We start from the raw sequence: 17111 nt of genomic DNA on the forward strand, positions 1-17111 counted from the left end.
CATAAAAGTACTCAGTTGCAGAAATAAGTAATGATTTTATGATACCATGTCGGGTGGTCTAGGTAATCAACGTTTCGAGAAAACTGCCTTCAAAGTTTTCTGTCCGAGGCAATCGTGATCGAGGTGAGGTAGGACAGTTTTCACCCCATGACAATAGAAAGTCTGCTCGTAGCAAACTCTGCAATGTTCACTCAAGCTTAGCACCAGCGTTCTACGCATGACCAATCAGTAAACCAGGATGCCATGCACTTACCAATTAGATCACTCCATGGTTGCTAGGGGCAGAGTCTATCTGCAGTGCTAAATCCAAATTGTGGGACACCTTCCCATTCTTTTTAAAGTCGGAAAATCATTGCCCAGAAAAATGCTAATTTCTTCCCTTTCCTTTGATCATTTAGCTTCGACATTTTGATAGGCAGATGATAGATGAAACATTATACTACAACATTATGAAAAGAACAGAAATTTGATAGCTTTGACGGAGTTTGACAATCTGACTTCAAACTCGATTTTCTCGGCTCAGCCATCAGCGACTTTCAGATCCTTTTGTCGTGGTGGGTCACGTGCGAATATGACAAATGGCTATATTCACATAGTTTATCATCAATTGGAGCATCAATTGAAGATTATGCAAATTGTAACTCATAACTGTGAGTTACATTCACATAATGCTTATCATGGATGATAAGATTCATAATCTACTGGCTAATTGAGATACTTTACACTCGAGAATAAACCTTAAAAGTGCAGCACGTCACATGCAGTGAGCTTCATTTCATGCATGCTTAGCAATCATCAACTTGGCTACAGCTCCGCACAGGTCTGTGGCTATATACAGGCTATGATATACAGCTTAGAAATCCATCATGGGATACCTGGTACAAAATTGGTGGCTACTGACCACATTCAAAAGAGAAGTGGCTGCTATGCACAGAGTCTTTAATGTGGCTCTTCTGTTGGGGAGTTTCTGTAGTGGCCACATACAGCAGGTGGCCACTTAGACAGGTTTGAGTGTACTCACACACACACACACACACACACACACACACCCCTACACACACAATAAACATGAAGTTAGGCCACGAATGCAGGCACTCTTGTCAACATTTTCGAAACCTGGTATACCAGGTTCCCGTATATCAGCTCACACCACAAAAACCAGGTTTGCCAGGTTCCCGTAAGGAGCAGGTTATAACTGTGAGAACTCCTACTCTTTAACCCGTTGAGGACGAGTTACGGGTTCAACTGTGACATCTGCCTTTGTAAATCGTTCTCCTTCTCTCTGTCTAACTGTCTGTCTGTCTGTCTCTCCTCCTCCTCCTCGTCTTCTTCATCATCTTCTAGTTTTCCCTCAACTGTACCTGTTAAACTCCTTCGACGTCATCGTAATTGCAGGAATTCCTTGCAGAGTTGGAGAGGGCGAGGTGAAAACAGTGAAATTAATTTTCCTAACCCAGACCCCCGCGCACTTGCCTAAGCAGCAAATGATTTGGTCATCAGCGTAAATCGTACGCAGGGGTTTGACGTTCGTTATTCTCTAGGTGCGACTGATGGGCTTGGCACCGCTGATTGTGCATTTGAAACTGCTTTTCTTTTTTTAGAGATGGAAGAGCTAAAAGTGTGCAAGAAGATACAACAGAGTGTATTGTGTGTGGAGAAGTGAATATTAATCACAATCCCTGTTGATGATGAACATAAAGCCTGATTGTTTAAATAGTCTAGAAAGTGCATTTCTGTAGCATTCTTATAGATGCTGCCCCCCCCCCCCAAAAAAAAAAAAAGAAAAGAAAGAAAAGTGTGAATTAAAATGTAGTATCCTAACTAACCTGTGTACCTCTGATCACAAGAAAAACAATGCATCAGGCTTTACATGGTTTCAAGTTGATTCTTGTCAAAAACGGAAAGTAGGAAAGTGGAATACAGAATTTGTCATAAACACACCCATTTCAAGTGTTTGTGCCTCTCCTGTACAATCACTCAACTCATGATATAATATTATGTGTGTGATTGAGCATTAACTGCACTCAATGGAGTTATTACTATCCCCCAGTTGATTGGGGTGTAAATGTAGAACTATTTGCTGTGTGACGCATGGGTATAATGTGAGTGCCAAAATTAACACTTGGGATTGCTAGTCTGCAAAATCTCACAAATAGCTAATCTTTCAAGGAGCAAATAGGAATATTATTAGACAATCACAGCAAGTCTGGTTAAATGTGATAACAGTGAATCTTAGAAACAATTTCCTCCAAAAAAGTATTTTGCCTTTTTCATATAAAAAAGGGTCAGTGAGAGGTCTCTTCAAAATTATGGACTATACTTTATCAATTTAAATTTTTTTGCTTTGCATTGAATCTTCTCAAAATTGCTCGTTTGCTAAATGCTGACAATAGAAAGAAACTTGGTGATAAGGGAGGAGAATCAGTCATTACCTGCAAAATGCTCAATACTATTTTTGCAAGTTCTTGAATGTGTCTGCTTGCTAGCATCAGATGAGCACATTGCCATGCTTTCTCGGTCTACTGTCCAATGCAGTGTCCAGTGAGACAGACACTGTAGATACTGTATATGCCGTATATTTCGCAAGGTTCTTATTTTCACGAATTTCGTGAAATTAAAGACATGCGAAAATATTGACTCTGATTTCCGATGTGAATGTGACGTACGCTAATGTACACTTCTCCGTCTAGTATAGGACTCTACTATCGCGAATTTAACCACTCGCAAAATCGTCGGGAATTCCTGATTGGGGAAAATTTAGACTCGGGAAATATATGGCGTATACAGCACTGTGGAATTTAATCTGATAAACCTCTGCTTTCCATCGAGACTGTTCACATCTGTCGTACGGTTTCATTCGCAGGATCGTCATTCCTATGCAGTGTCCTCGTCGCCCCGGTCAAGAACGAGAACGAGGAGATCATCATGTGCATCCTCAACTTCGAAGACATCAGCGAGGCCAAGTTTGCACCGCCGCCAGAGGAGACGCCGCCGGCCGCCGCGGCAGCAGAAAACAGTGTAGGCTATAAATGGCGGAGAGGAAGAAGTGAGTATTGCCTTGACTGCTTCCCTCTCTCTCTCTCTCTCTCTCACATGCACATTGTGAAATTTGCATTCACAGGAGCCCATTACCAGACCATTTTAAATACTGTTAAAGTGGATATTTTCGCGTGACTAATTTTTTCGCGTTTGCCCAGATAAGCAGAGTTTCGCATGTTTTCAATCCCGCGAAATAAAGACATCAAGAACTGGAACATGTGGCAACCAAAAATATTTACATGTTTTATTTTTTTTGGTGCTAGTATCTGGTTGTGCAAAATGCGCGAAAATTTCAACACTGTGAAAATTTCCACTTTTACAAAACATTGATGCATAATTGTATCATCAAAACATGTCAGATACCATTTTCAAAGACTTTGTACTACATACAATGTAAGAATCATAATCTCTATGCTCGTGTATTCATTTTTCCTCTTTACTAGGAACAGCTCTTTTTAAATGGGTTAACCTGCTTCTAAAGCAGATTGGCTGAAACTCCTTTCTTTTTTGTAAAGAAATGCATATTAGGATTTAGATGTCTCATATCTATAATTGCTCTTGGCAACCTATCCTAATTCAGTGAAGACTTTACTTTTTACTTCACAGCATTCAGAATTAGCTTACAGGCATTATTTACCATTTGCAGATGAAACAAAAACCCAGCTACAGAGCTTCAAAATAGTTCCAGAATGTCAGTTAAAGACAGAAACAACCAATATAAAAAAAAAATAATCAGTGTAATCGATGTTAAGCATTGTTAAATATATAAAATGTGAACAAAAGTGTTTCTAGAATAAACTGTTTGCAGTTATGGTTTATTGAGGAAAAAAGTGATATCTCCTTATATATGGTAGGCTTTATTGCAAAATTCTATATGGCAGAATGTTTTGTGATCTTATGCAAATGCATCAAATGTGATAACTTGAATATCTTTTTTCAATCTTGCTCTCAGTGGTAAACAGTACCCTTAAATGGTTAGTGTCCACAGTCACTGCCAATTTTGCCTCTATATTAAGTTAAGAAAAAAAATCTTTACTATACTGAAAGAGTAGTAGACAAAATCAAAATCACTTAGAATTCATGCACCTACATTGATATCAAAGATTGCTTAAAACAAAGAAGGTTTAAGAGGTCTGTATCCTTTTTTCTTAAGTCTCAGCTGATTTTTGTCTAATTTTGTATGCTGCAAACCTTGTAGGATTTAGCTTACCAGCCCTGCTACTATCGGGTAAGAAAATAACAAGAAAAGGAAAAAAAATCATTTTGTTCTAACACACTACAGGTGCAATCTGTCTGTTACAGAATCACAAATTTCACTGATATATCTCCATCTCAGTTTATTTCACAATCATATAATGGAACTATTATTAATTTCCACCTTTATACTAATCCAAGCCAACAACTTGACCACAGCAGCAAAATCTTCCAGTGTAAAGGAAAGAAGAGCGAGAAAGTTTTTGTTACAAAGCAACATTTAAACAGTCATTTAAAACAAAAAAAGTTGGATGTACTTGATTTCAATATGAAGAGGGTACTATTGTATAATAAAAACCTGCTGTAATATAGTGTGCTCCATGTAATACTTAACTGCTGTATCAATGTGCTGTATTCAATCTTACAAAAAAAAAAACATACAAATTATTATTAAGGACACACTTTATATGTAAACATTGATTTTTCATACTTTAAGCTTAACAAACGAAAGTAAAGACATTGTTTCTTATAAAGAAATGAAAGAAAGATATGTATGCAACTCTTTCCTCATCTGAACCAGATGTGCCTTGAAGTGAATCTATGGGAATTCATGTACCTCACATATAGCAGGTGGATGACACTAGCCATATTTATGGTATAAGGACCTGAGTGCAAAATTAAAAAAAAAAAATTAAAGAATACATTTTTTTTTCTCTATTTGGTAGGTATCAAAGACCAAAATGTCCTTCTAACAAATTCTCAGAATTCATTGAGCTTTTGTTTTTGAGATATTTGGGGCTATTTGAAGCCTTATGATCAACTTTCTTCCTGTTTATTGGGGAAAAGGGCATTTCTGTAGAAACATGCCTGAATTTACATGGATAGAGTGTTTATAAATTTGGCAGAAGGGTGTATCTCACGATAATTGTACACTTTTCTGCCCAATAAAATGGGTTGCAGTAATCGTAAATATGACTTGACAAAAAGCATTTGTGAATAAGACCATAAATTTAGATACGTTTTGGGAAGAACCTTATACAAGAAAGAAATTTGAAATGAGCAGAATATTCTGGAAGAAAACTGACTGTCCGCCTAAAGTTAAATAACTTCTTCAGTAGAGGAAGACACCAAAACTTCATTGTCAATTTTCTTGGCTTTTAATTTATCATATCAACATGTATGTAGGCCCTTTAACCAAAACGTGGCCACACCATTATGATCAAGGAAATATTGTATGAAAACAATTTGAAGTCATAGTAACACTAAGCATATCCATAGTGTGTCTTCCACATTTTGTACAGTGAGTTAAGTAAACTAATTGAAAAAATAAAGATCTGCATGTAGATTATTTCATCATAGTATACTGTTTTGTGGTCAGTCATTAACCATTACTCGAAAAGAATAATGTTCCCTATTTGTCATCCATATATCATATACCCTAATTTTGTTTCATGTGTTTCACTGTATGGTATTATCTGTATTTCAAGCAATTCTTCTATAATTGTACATCTTTCATGATGATTTGCACATTGTAAATGCTTTCTGGACTTTTTATCAATAGATTTGTTCTATTTTGTGTCCATGATATCATGTAAGATATGTTACAGTCATAACTCATATTGACATTGTTGATTTTCTGAAATTTACTATCCATTATATATATATATTGATAATTCAAGTGAGTTTATTTGTATTTTTACTCTGAATTCATCATATGCATCTATTTGATTTTTCATTTTGCCCATATTTTTCTGTCGATTCTGTCATATTTTTGCATTAACCTTTTCATACTTCTTCTTCATTATGATGTGTGTATATTTATATATTGTGATATGATCAGTTTATATTCATATTATTTTCATATGGTATTATCCAAGAAAGTGATATGGTTTCCAAAGTGTTTAACATTTGTGTGGAGTGTCACAACATATTTTGAAGTACTGTGAGGGAAAAATGGTTGTGATCCAGAGACGATTTAAGAAGTTGTTAAGAAGTTGTCTCCAAAGTAAATGTCTAGTTTAAAAAAAAGAAAGAAACTCTTCACCTGAACTCTTTTTTGGCTATAATCGCTCATAATGGTTTTTCCCTGTCTAATCTTTTATATTATGATTTCAGTGCAGTTATACCAAATCTTCTGTGGAGGTAATTCTTGGATGAACATGATAGCAATTTTTGAACATTCAGATATGATGCATACGAAAAAAAGAAAGAAAAGAAAAGCTAGTAAATGTCAAGTTTAAAAAAAAAAAAACTCTTCACCTTAACTCTGAGACTATAAGCATTCATAATGGGTTTTCCGTGTCTACTCGTTTACACTATGATTTCAGTGCAGTTATACCAAATCTGTGGAGGTCATTCCTGAATGAACATGATGCAAATTTTTAGACATTCTGATATGATGCATATTAAAATAAATAAATGAATATATAAAGTTGGTGCGTTAAAACCAAGTGTAGTGTTAAAAAGTAATACCATTTTGTTTTAAAGGTGTGATTTTGGATATGATTATATTATGTTTTTACACCCAAACTTGTGATCTATTCCAAAATTTCCCTCACTCTTGTAGATAAACTGAAAATAGCAATGTCCTTGCAGCGAGCACTTGACCAGGGCAAAGGTAAGATGGCGTGCTCCGACTTGTGCTCAGTTTAACCTCCTCGAGACCTCTGTTAATAGCGATGTACACTGTTCCTGCATTTGTTTCAGTTTCTTTTCTTTTTCTGCTGCTGTCCCTTTTTTTCCTTGCCAGTACCAAAAGCGCTACAGCTTCCCTGAATTTTTTCTTTATTTCTTATAGCAATGATCAGATACAAAATTACAGTGATTCTATTCCTTTAAAAAAAAAAGATATTGCAACTGTGGTCAAATATTTGAGACTACCATACAAATGAATGCCATCACACATCTCCAGGCTGATTGCTGATTACCTGCAGTAATACTAATTTGCACACATGATAATATGTTAAATCCTGCATATTACATTGATGTCACTTGGTGTCTTACATGGAGTTCAGTTTAAAGAAACGATTGAGAAATTCCTTTTTACCTCATTTACAATGGAGATGATGTAATTAGACCATGGTACAATGTGATATTGTTGGAAATCACTGTGATTTTGTTTGCATTAATTCATGCATCATGATCATCTTTTTAACCACCCGTTAAGCCTCAATGACAGATTCAAATCTTAGTTTGGTCTGGAATACTGCATTTCAAGACTACCATCACCATCACACGTTTGTAGTGATTTTTAGTGGATTAACACCGGAAAGTTCAGAAGATTGAAGTTTGTTTTTTTTTCTTATATGACCTCTGCATAGTGGAAAGGTCATATGTCACTGGCATGACTTTGACTTACGGCATCTTTGCACTCAAGTGTGTCGGTCTTTTTTGAGACCAATTGTGTCAGGTTTATTTCAAACAGCAGAATTCTGCTGAATTGGAAATAATTCAAAGGCATGCAACTGATAAGGATTTTGAAAATGGGATTTTATGTCCTAGGGGATACTTGCAATGACTATTTACTTTATGTAATGGATGCACATGTGATGCTAATAGCATCACATCCTGAAATGTTCGGTACTTAGAAGAATATATGGTGCTACAATAAGTACTTTGCCACCATGGAACAAAGTGCATGACATCGCAAGTATTAGGGTTTTGATGATTTTGACTCTTTACAATAAAGGGAAAGGAATGCTTAAGTTCAGATAGATATTCGGATAGATAGATATTTCCTTAAACAACAAAACACAAAACAAAACTTGTTGAAAGCTGGAAAAATCATTTTGCTCTTTTGATTAAAGCATTTAGTGTCATGAAGCCTTTAACAGTACCAAAAAATAGGTATTCTTCTGTTCCAGATATTACAATTTTTACATGTTATGTCTTGAATAACATGACAAGAATGTGCAGATCACTTGCATCTTTTGATTTCCATTTGGTTGCACTAACAACTTTATACACTTTTGATACCATTTGACCGCCTAATATTTCACCAAATTACTTGCTCTTTTTCTGGTTTTGTTTTATTCTTCATTCACTTTTCTTTTGTTAATAGATGATTCTACAATTTATCAACACTGTAGTCTTTTAAAACTTCAAAAATATTAATCCTTATGTATAGCACATTGGATCATATCCACTAACTTGAATGTGTCTTAAATTTGAACTTTTGCCTGTAGTTGGTGAGGAAATTTCAGTGTATTGCTATTTAAATGACTTGTCAAGTTATATAGGAAAACAATACATTGTAAATACAGCTGTACAAGAAGAAAGCAAACAAGTGCTATTCCAGAAAACAGACAAGAACAGGCACTATTACAATATCCAGTATCCTATTTTTCTGTGATATACATTTGTATATTGTATGGAGAGTTCAAATGCAAAAACCCATGATATCCATTCTTATCAACTCGAGGTATTTGAGATTGAAGCTGGTGAAAAAAAACCAAAGAAAATAATTAGAACGTATGCGGTGATTTTGATATCTTCAGAAATATTTTTGTTGTGCAAGTGTGCAGTATCATTAGAAAGATTTGATTCTTCTCTCTTCTTTTTGATGATGAATTTACTTTAAAAAAGAACTTTGAAAGTGGCATTAAAAGTTTTGGAGATCATGTCACAATGGCAATTGTGTGATAGAGTGACTGCAGCTCACCAGCAGAGGGCGCTATGCCAATGACATTCTGCACGGCTTTTGCCATGAATGGATTTGCTCGGCTAGGCACACATTGATTGAGCTTTGCAATGGATGGAAAGGAAAGGGGATTTTTATTTACCTTTTATGTATTTCCTTTTCCAAGATCAAAAAAGAAGATAACAATAACTTTCTGCAGGTTACTGCTACTTATATTTCAGTGATACCCTAAATTCAATCATCTTTCTTGGTTTCATTTTGTTTGGTCTCATATTGGTACTTTTTTTTTCTATAGGTACAGTTACCAATGGATACAAAGTGTGCAGCAAAGTAGAAGATATAAACCAGTGTAGGAATTGTCATTTCCGTTAACTACACTGTCCCTAATAGCATAACTTCCAGGAAAGTGATGACATCACATACTATAATCATTGTGTAATGAGGGATAAAGCTACACAGGATATCATCAACACCAGGAGAGTTTGACTTATGTGAGGCTCCATCGTGTAATAATAATGATGATATTAATAATAATGATAAAAATAATAATGATAATAATAATGATAATGATAATGATAATGATAATGATAATGATAATGATAATGATAATAATGATAATAATAGTGGACTTTTATAATGTGCTGAAGTCCATCAAGAATAAACAAATTACTACCATTACTATTACATTTTGATACCCTACAATACCATCCATGTATTACTTGGGGAAAGATTAAAAAAAAACTGGAGGGGGTGATAGTAAACTTATCTAGAACAAGGTCCCCTCCGCACCCAAGTAAAAATGACAGAAGGATCTTCTGCTACCTTTTGGGGAAGAATCAAAACATTACCAAACTTTACCCATTGATGGGCTGATTTTGCTATAACATGCATTTCCCATAGACACGTGCCTGAGTATACTCAGGACTCGTCTTCAACGGGTTAATCTTCCATAAGAATTGTAAAAATCAGCAACAGGTGTGTAGTATTGATGATAATGTTACACACAGAGTCATTTGAACGAATCTTTCAAGGAGATTCAAGCAATTTACATCTCAATATCAAAGAAAAGGAACATTTGATTCTGGCCCATGATAGTGTGAAGGAAAATAGAAGGACATAAATGACAAAAAAAAAAATGGATGATATATTCAATTCTGCACGGAAATGGCACCAAAGATCCCCCAACACATAGGATGTGCTGCAGGAGAATTAGGGATTTTCCCTGAATTGCAGGCACAGCAAAACAGATAAGATTAATTTGTGTCAGGAGCTTGTTTTTGGATGCATCAATTTTACATCTACTCTTTGTATGCTGTTTTCTGTTTTTTTTTCTCCCCCTGCTGTATTGTCACTACTGGTAATATATGAGGAATACATACATCTTTTATATATTAGTTGTAGTTCTGACAGGATGCTGTCTAGGGAGGGCCTTCAGAGGATGGCCATTTATCACTACAGCCTAGTCTCGCTGCTTACCCCCAGGGGTTACGGGTGGGGGAGGGGAGGGGGGGGGGGGGGGAGGGGAAAACAGATATGTCTCTCTTGTGCCAGAGGATGATGTTGCTGCTTTTTTATCCTCTTTTCCAAAATTGGTCCTCTTCTGTGTACACTTTGCTTTTGCAATAACTTGCTTTCCTGGTTTTGATACCTTATCAGTGATGCTGAGTTGTAGCATTGATTGCAAGTGGTGGACAGGTGTAGAACCGCCTTTTCTATCATCAAATGTCATTAGATTCATAAGAGGAATGGTACCTACAGAGGGAAGGGAATTAATATTGTTGGCTGAAAGCTTTTTCCAAACCATCCCTTATTTACATATTTTTGTTTGTAAGCACAAGTTTGTGTAGTGTAAAGGAATTTAATGGGCTAGCTGTTACAAAGTGTGACCCTTCGTTCAATATCTATGAGCATGTTGTCAAACTGTCACAAACAGGTACTGTCGAAGTTCTTCTTTTGTACTGATTAGAAAAGTAAGACAGATGGAATACCTTATGTACTTTTTCACATTTGTCCCCTGGCCTTGGGTTACTATTACACTGTATTAAGTCCAGTTGCAAACATTTTTCGAGGTGTCAGGTATGAAATGAACCCCCATTAATATGTAATGCAGCATGTATAATCTAAAAATATCTCCGTTTAAAGAGCAACCCGTCATAAAGCTGACATCCGATGAAGGTGTGAAGTCGTACGCTCCATCGTGATCGAGGAAGATGATGGTGATGATTATTCCGATTTCAGGTCCATTTTTGTTCCTCTTCCCGAGGGATTGATAAGTGCTGGATCACACCTGCGAGTGGAGTTCGTGGGAGGTTCTTTGGGGAGGTTCTGCGGAGATTCGAATCTAAATTTCCTGAATGAGAAACTCTAGGGGAGTCTATAAAAAGATGCTTCTTTTTTGCGGGGTCACTCATCCCATTGTAAGGTGTTGTGTTTTGCAAGTTTGTCTCTTTTTATTTGGTTCATCATTAATTCAGTGAGGTCAAACTGAGGTGAAGAAATTTTTGACTTTTGCCCCGTCAGGCTTACCTTTTGCATATCCGTCTTGTTCATCAAGCAAACATGTCATTTAAATATTTTGCCAATTATATATATGAAACTGTCATCACACATTGTCAAGACGTACCGTAGACCTATTGGGAGAATTAATGCATTATGGCGGAGGAATAACAGTTGCTATAGTGACATTTGTAGCTATATTTTTATTTATTTATTTTTTATTTATCTTATTTTATTTTTTTATTTTGTGTTCTGTAGAAAATGATGCTGGCAACCTGCAGTTGTGCACATATTTGAATTAATGTCCCTTAACATTTTTTTTTCTCAAAAAACACTGACAAAATGTGCTCATCCACTTATACTTTGCTGCTATCAACCCCACAAATCAATGTATTCTTATATTTTCCCCACGATGGCCTATGTGGCAACAGCTATACCATTGTACAACCAAACTGCTTAATAAAAAATAAAGCAACAAATATGCTAATGTCAAAACTGTATTTAGCAAATACCTATCTATTTCACATGATTATATGTATTGTGCTAAAGCCAGGCAGTCAAAAAGGTAATTCAGCTTTCTTTTTGATTAGGCCTACCCTTCCTGCGCTTTTCTGCACACAATTTCCATTGCTTTACAGGAACATTGAGATATTAGTGCAATAAAAAATATTGTATTGCCTTTTTGACTGTCTGCAAAAAAAAAGTACATATGCCACCCACTCTTTGTGACACTTGACATATGCTTATAAAAATCTACTCGATGTTTGATAGTCCCAACCCATATTATGTGCGTATTATATGATAGACTGGAGTGTATAGTCCATGTTTCACCATTTTTGTCACCATCATTATATCATTGTATACTCCATGTGTAAAGTGCCATTCACTGATGTAATATGTAAAACTATGGCTAGCTTCAGTAAACTTTACAAAATATTTCTAAGGACCTTTGAGTAATTTCACTCCCAAGTAAGGAATATTAATTATTAGAGTAAGTATTCTTATCCCTTCATGTCATAAAATAGGACATGGTTTTTGTTGCATAAAAGAAAAGAAAATATATATATAGATATGTATGTTTTATCTAATGTTTATTCGACACCGACAACTTATAACAGCTGCTTTATTTAAAGTTGACCAGTGAGGTTTGCGGAGTTTGAATATTCATCGGATCTAGTGATCAGAAAAAAAGAAGAAACAAAAGGAGAATGAAAGTTTGAACTAGTATTTCAAATTTCTTCAGGTTTTAGGGCGTATAAGATGTAAAAACATTCCTTTGTGTAATCATTGGTTTAAGGAAATTTGATCATGAAAACTAAAAAAACAGAAGCATTATTTTGGCAAGAATAGTTAATGTCTGTTAATTTTTATTTGCACGAAACTCTGTAACTTATTTTAGCAATTAAAATATTAAACCTTAAAAACAGGAGTATTATTCTGGTGAAGATAGTTAATGTCTAATAGTTCTTACTCACAGGAAACTCTTTTTAGTTTTCACTATATCCCTACTTTTGTATCAATTCTATTTATACATTTTGTTGTCTCATTTTGCTATTTTTATTTATTTCCCTGATTTTACAAGCACTGTATCATTGTTTTCTTTCACTTAACAACTTCATTAACCCTCATATCATATTCATATATCTATGTTTGCATATCTATAGCAATCATCTTATTTTTTGTTCACTTCTTTTACATGCTCTTTTTGTTTGATTTTTCAAAGCCTATGTATATTTACGTTTTACTTTCTTTTCATATTTTCATCTCTTTTTTGTATATGTTTCTATCAATCCTTGCTTCATATACTCTCATTAATGCTGTAGAGTAGTTATGATTATGCATATCTAGCAGATGCAAAGTGCAAAAATGCTTTTAAGAAATACTACCTCAGATATCATGTATAATTAAAGTTTGTAAGATGAATATTGTACATGAAAGTATCTGTACTGTCAGTCAACGTACACCTTTATGATATTTCCAATGTGAGAGAAACACTGTTATTTTCTTTCTGTTAAGAGGTCTTTTCTTGCTGTGATTACAATGACAGTATATGTATCAAACGTCAATGTGGGCTGTGTTGAGGACCAATAGATTGCAAGAGATGAAGGCCCATAGAGAGAAATGTGTACTTTTTATAAAGTTTTAACAAACCAGGAAATTATTTCAAGCCGTCTGCAAGGACTGTCCAATGTGCTGTAAGATAAGGACAAAGTACAGACAGTGCATTGAGTCCCATGCAAGCAAAAGTCCAACTGCGTTTCTTTTCTTTCGACAAAGTGGACTTACATGTGCAGAATAACTCAGATGGCAACATTACCCTGTGTCATTGAAAAATGCTGTATCACAATAAAGCCTTGTATTATGTGTGCCCTGTATCACTGGTCGCCAGTTGGCTACTGCAGAGCTGCAGTTTGTGAACTGTAAAAAGTTAAAGATGTGCTTGTATCGCCAAAAAAGTAAGGAACAAATGAACACTTTGATTTTTTTTTTCCGAGCTGAAAGTTCCTTTCTTTTTGTGATTGTTGTCCATTGTTGTTTTAGTAATATCTGCAGCAGCAAGTATCAATGAAACAAAGCAAAAAAAAAGAAAAGAAAGAGAAAAAATGGCTGCAGCAGTAAAATGGCTGTCTTAGAAGCAGTAGTAGTTGTCATATTAGTAGCAGAAGTAGACAAAATTAAAGAAGTTGAAAGAGTTACAAATTTTGATTTGAAATGCAATGATGCCAGAGAAATGGACGAAGTGTCTGTTCATTCATAGTGCCTCCATTTCTAATTGTTCATGAACCATACATATTGAACACAACTTAGGTTCACATTTGGATTATCCCACTACTGTAAATGTTGATATTTTTGGCACAATTAATTTTTCCCCACTGAGCGGCTCAAAAACATATTTGCAGGTTCTTGAATTCACAATGTGGGATTGTCAGCCCATTCAAAATGTGCAATAGAATTGTGAAGATATTGTCATGGGTTGTAGAATTTGTGCCAGCCAAAAGGAGCACAAAATATGCAAAAATTAATGTGTACAGCAAAAATTTCTGTGTTTACAGTAACTTGATTCTACATGGAGTGATGATGTCAAAGGTCAAGGAGCAAGGTCATACATGTTTAAACTCTTACCAAATGAGAAATGAAGCATGACAAGTTTAGTGAAGATAAATCCCGCCTAGAAAAGTCGACAGTTTTTGTACTGAGATGCAATGAGATAAGATAACAAGAGTAGTCATTATGTTCATGTAGTGGATGTTTGATGAGCTGACGACCAGGTAGGTATTGTATTCATACCAGAGCAAATTAGATAGAAGAACTGCAGCTGGCTGGAGACACATCAGTTAATTTTTTTGCAATGTTGCTTTGTATGATTTATGACACTCGAAACCCGCTTTGTCAAATATGTAGCAATAGATGAATTAATTTGTAGAACACATTTTGTAAAAAATTTTGTAAAGTCCGTGTTAAGATTTATTTCAATTCAATTTCGTCTCTTCATTGTCAGTTCTATTCTTATCACTCTGTGATTTGTATTTGTTTGACGAGTGACCAAGTTTACCCTCCTTTTGGATCATGTGCTTTCCATTTTTTATGTCATTCCGTAATCTTTTAAAGATTTTTAAAGCAGTCACAAACATAACTGAAGTTCTTTACTTGACTAATCTATTGCCTACCAGAACCAATTTGATCCTGTGTGAAATGTTGTTATCGTTTGTTATTCTAATTGTTTGTTAATCAGAAAAGAAGACAAAAAAAAAAGATTTGTAATTTTGAAGGTTTCTTAGTAGGCCTCTTTTTTGCATTCTTGGATCAACGGACCCGTTTTCATTTTGAGAATATTGGACCTTTGGAATAACAAACCTTATTTCATATTCAGATTAAGGAACCTTCAGAATAACAAACCTTATTTCATTTTCAGAATAACGAACCTTTGGAAAACAAACATTATTAAATTTTGTCATTGAAGAACCTTCCAAATAATGATGGAATTACCAAACCCTGCATCATTTTTGGATTAACAAACGTTAAAATGTACATGGACTATCTTTGTGTATCTCAGAATTTCAAATCTTCAGATTAACGATCCTTATTTCATTTTTGGATTAAAGAATCTTCAGAATAATGGACATCACCCATTGCAAGCGTAACTGATGTTCTGTGTTGACTTATCAATTGCATAACAAAACCACGGTGATCCTGTACAAACCTATGGAATTTCAAAAGCTTGAAGGAATTGGTGTAACCCATCAAGTCCCGAGAAAATTTCTGCCACAGAAGAAATCATCTTCTTATCATTATATAAGTTGGCACCTCTGAACTTCACCGCATGTAAATTTAATTCAATTCAATTCCATTCAGATATATTTTCATTTTTCAATAAAAATAAAATGTGCATTTCAGTGGTCTAGTGTTGGAGAAAGATTACACTGAACTGGTTGAAATCAAATAATAAACATATTTAAAACGATAGAATATTTTTAATGAAATGAATAAACAGCACCAAAACATTAATATCTGGTTTGTGAGACTAGACGGGTTACAGACCCAGTTGGTTTGAGATTTGCATTTTGCACCGCTATCACTTGGAGATCCTAATGTTCTATCCCCTGTATTGCTGCACATTTGAATTTAGATTTTGTATTGTCTCTTGTAAGCTTCAAAAGTGCACCAAAAGGACTAACACTATACCCGCACCTTAACAGAGTATTTCACCCAGTATTCGACATTTGATGCGATCTTTGATGTCAGATTGTAATCATGTCTGAGCACTAACATTGTGAAAAAAATTTCAGTCGTCATACATGACACTTTGTTTTTATATTTACTGCTCAAAAGTGGGTTTTTTTACCAAGAAAGAAAAGACTATTTATGGTTTTGTCAGAATTGAAACATACTGAAGATAGGCTTTTTAGATGTTAATTTTTTCATCATCATATATAATATGTGACCGTGCACCTCAAAACGAACATAAAGTCGCACACACTGATTTTGTGTGAGGACTGAAAATAAGTAAAATGGGTCAACGTAGCCGAACTTGATTTTTTCATATTTTCTGAAAGAGCGGGATTTCTTTTACATTATGCTAAAATTTGGTATCATAAAACGGGCAGGAAAGTGTCCTTTTTTAGCAGTTTATCTCGAACATTTTTGGTAGAATAGTGTAATCAGGTGTGTCTTTAGAATCCCTTTTTCATTTCTGAAAAACCTTGTCCATACTCTTCACTTTCAACTCTAATAACTTTTGAAAGGATAGTGCTACTGCGTTGAAAGTTGGCATTAATTATGGACAGAATGTGTTAATGAGGCATGCCTAATTTCAGTTTAATTTGATAATCCGTTCATTGTTGTTACTCTGGTGGTTTACTTCCTGTTTTTTGTCCCATTCATCGCACAGCCAGCAAGGTTTGGTAAAGATTAAGCGCTTGAATAGACACTGTACTTCAGAGCCTCTTTTCTAAGTTCACACTTTTCCTGAGTTTGTGCTTTCTTTCCAATATTTAGATAGGTTAGGAGAGTCCATTTGATTTGAGTTATACATCATTTTAAAGCTTAAAGTCTGTATTTTCAGAATATGGTCTTAACTAAAAATTCATGTCTGGCGACTTTTTGTTTGTTTTGAGGTGCAGAGTCACATATTGACTTTGCGATTAAACGGAAGCTTCTTCATCTGAACACAAAAGGAACAAAAATGATATGAAAAATACCAAAATCTATCTGTTTTTCTGGAAGAAATATTTTCATATTCCTC

General features: G+C 34.9%; 1 protein-coding gene across 1 annotated transcript in view; it reads left to right on the forward strand.

Moving 5' to 3' along the window:
* The window catches only part of LOC139741674 (voltage-gated inwardly rectifying potassium channel KCNH6-like), a 175590-nt gene that overhangs the window by 158077 nt on the left and 402 nt on the right, over window positions 1-17111 (forward strand). Inside the window, exons 3-4 of the mRNA XM_071652254.1 lie at window positions 2864-3046; window positions 6800-6850. Coding sequence (XP_071508355.1) covers window positions 2864-3046; window positions 6800-6850 — 234 coding nt within the window. The remainder of the gene's footprint in view (window positions 1-2863; window positions 3047-6799; window positions 6851-17111) is intronic.

Source organism: Diadema antillarum, unplaced genomic scaffold, assembly GCF_040938485.1.
Source record: "Diadema antillarum isolate AM-2024a unplaced genomic scaffold, OU_Dant_1.0 seq00000945_RagTag, whole genome shotgun sequence".
Taxonomy (NCBI): Eukaryota; Metazoa; Echinodermata; class Echinoidea; order Diadematoida; family Diadematidae; genus Diadema; species Diadema antillarum.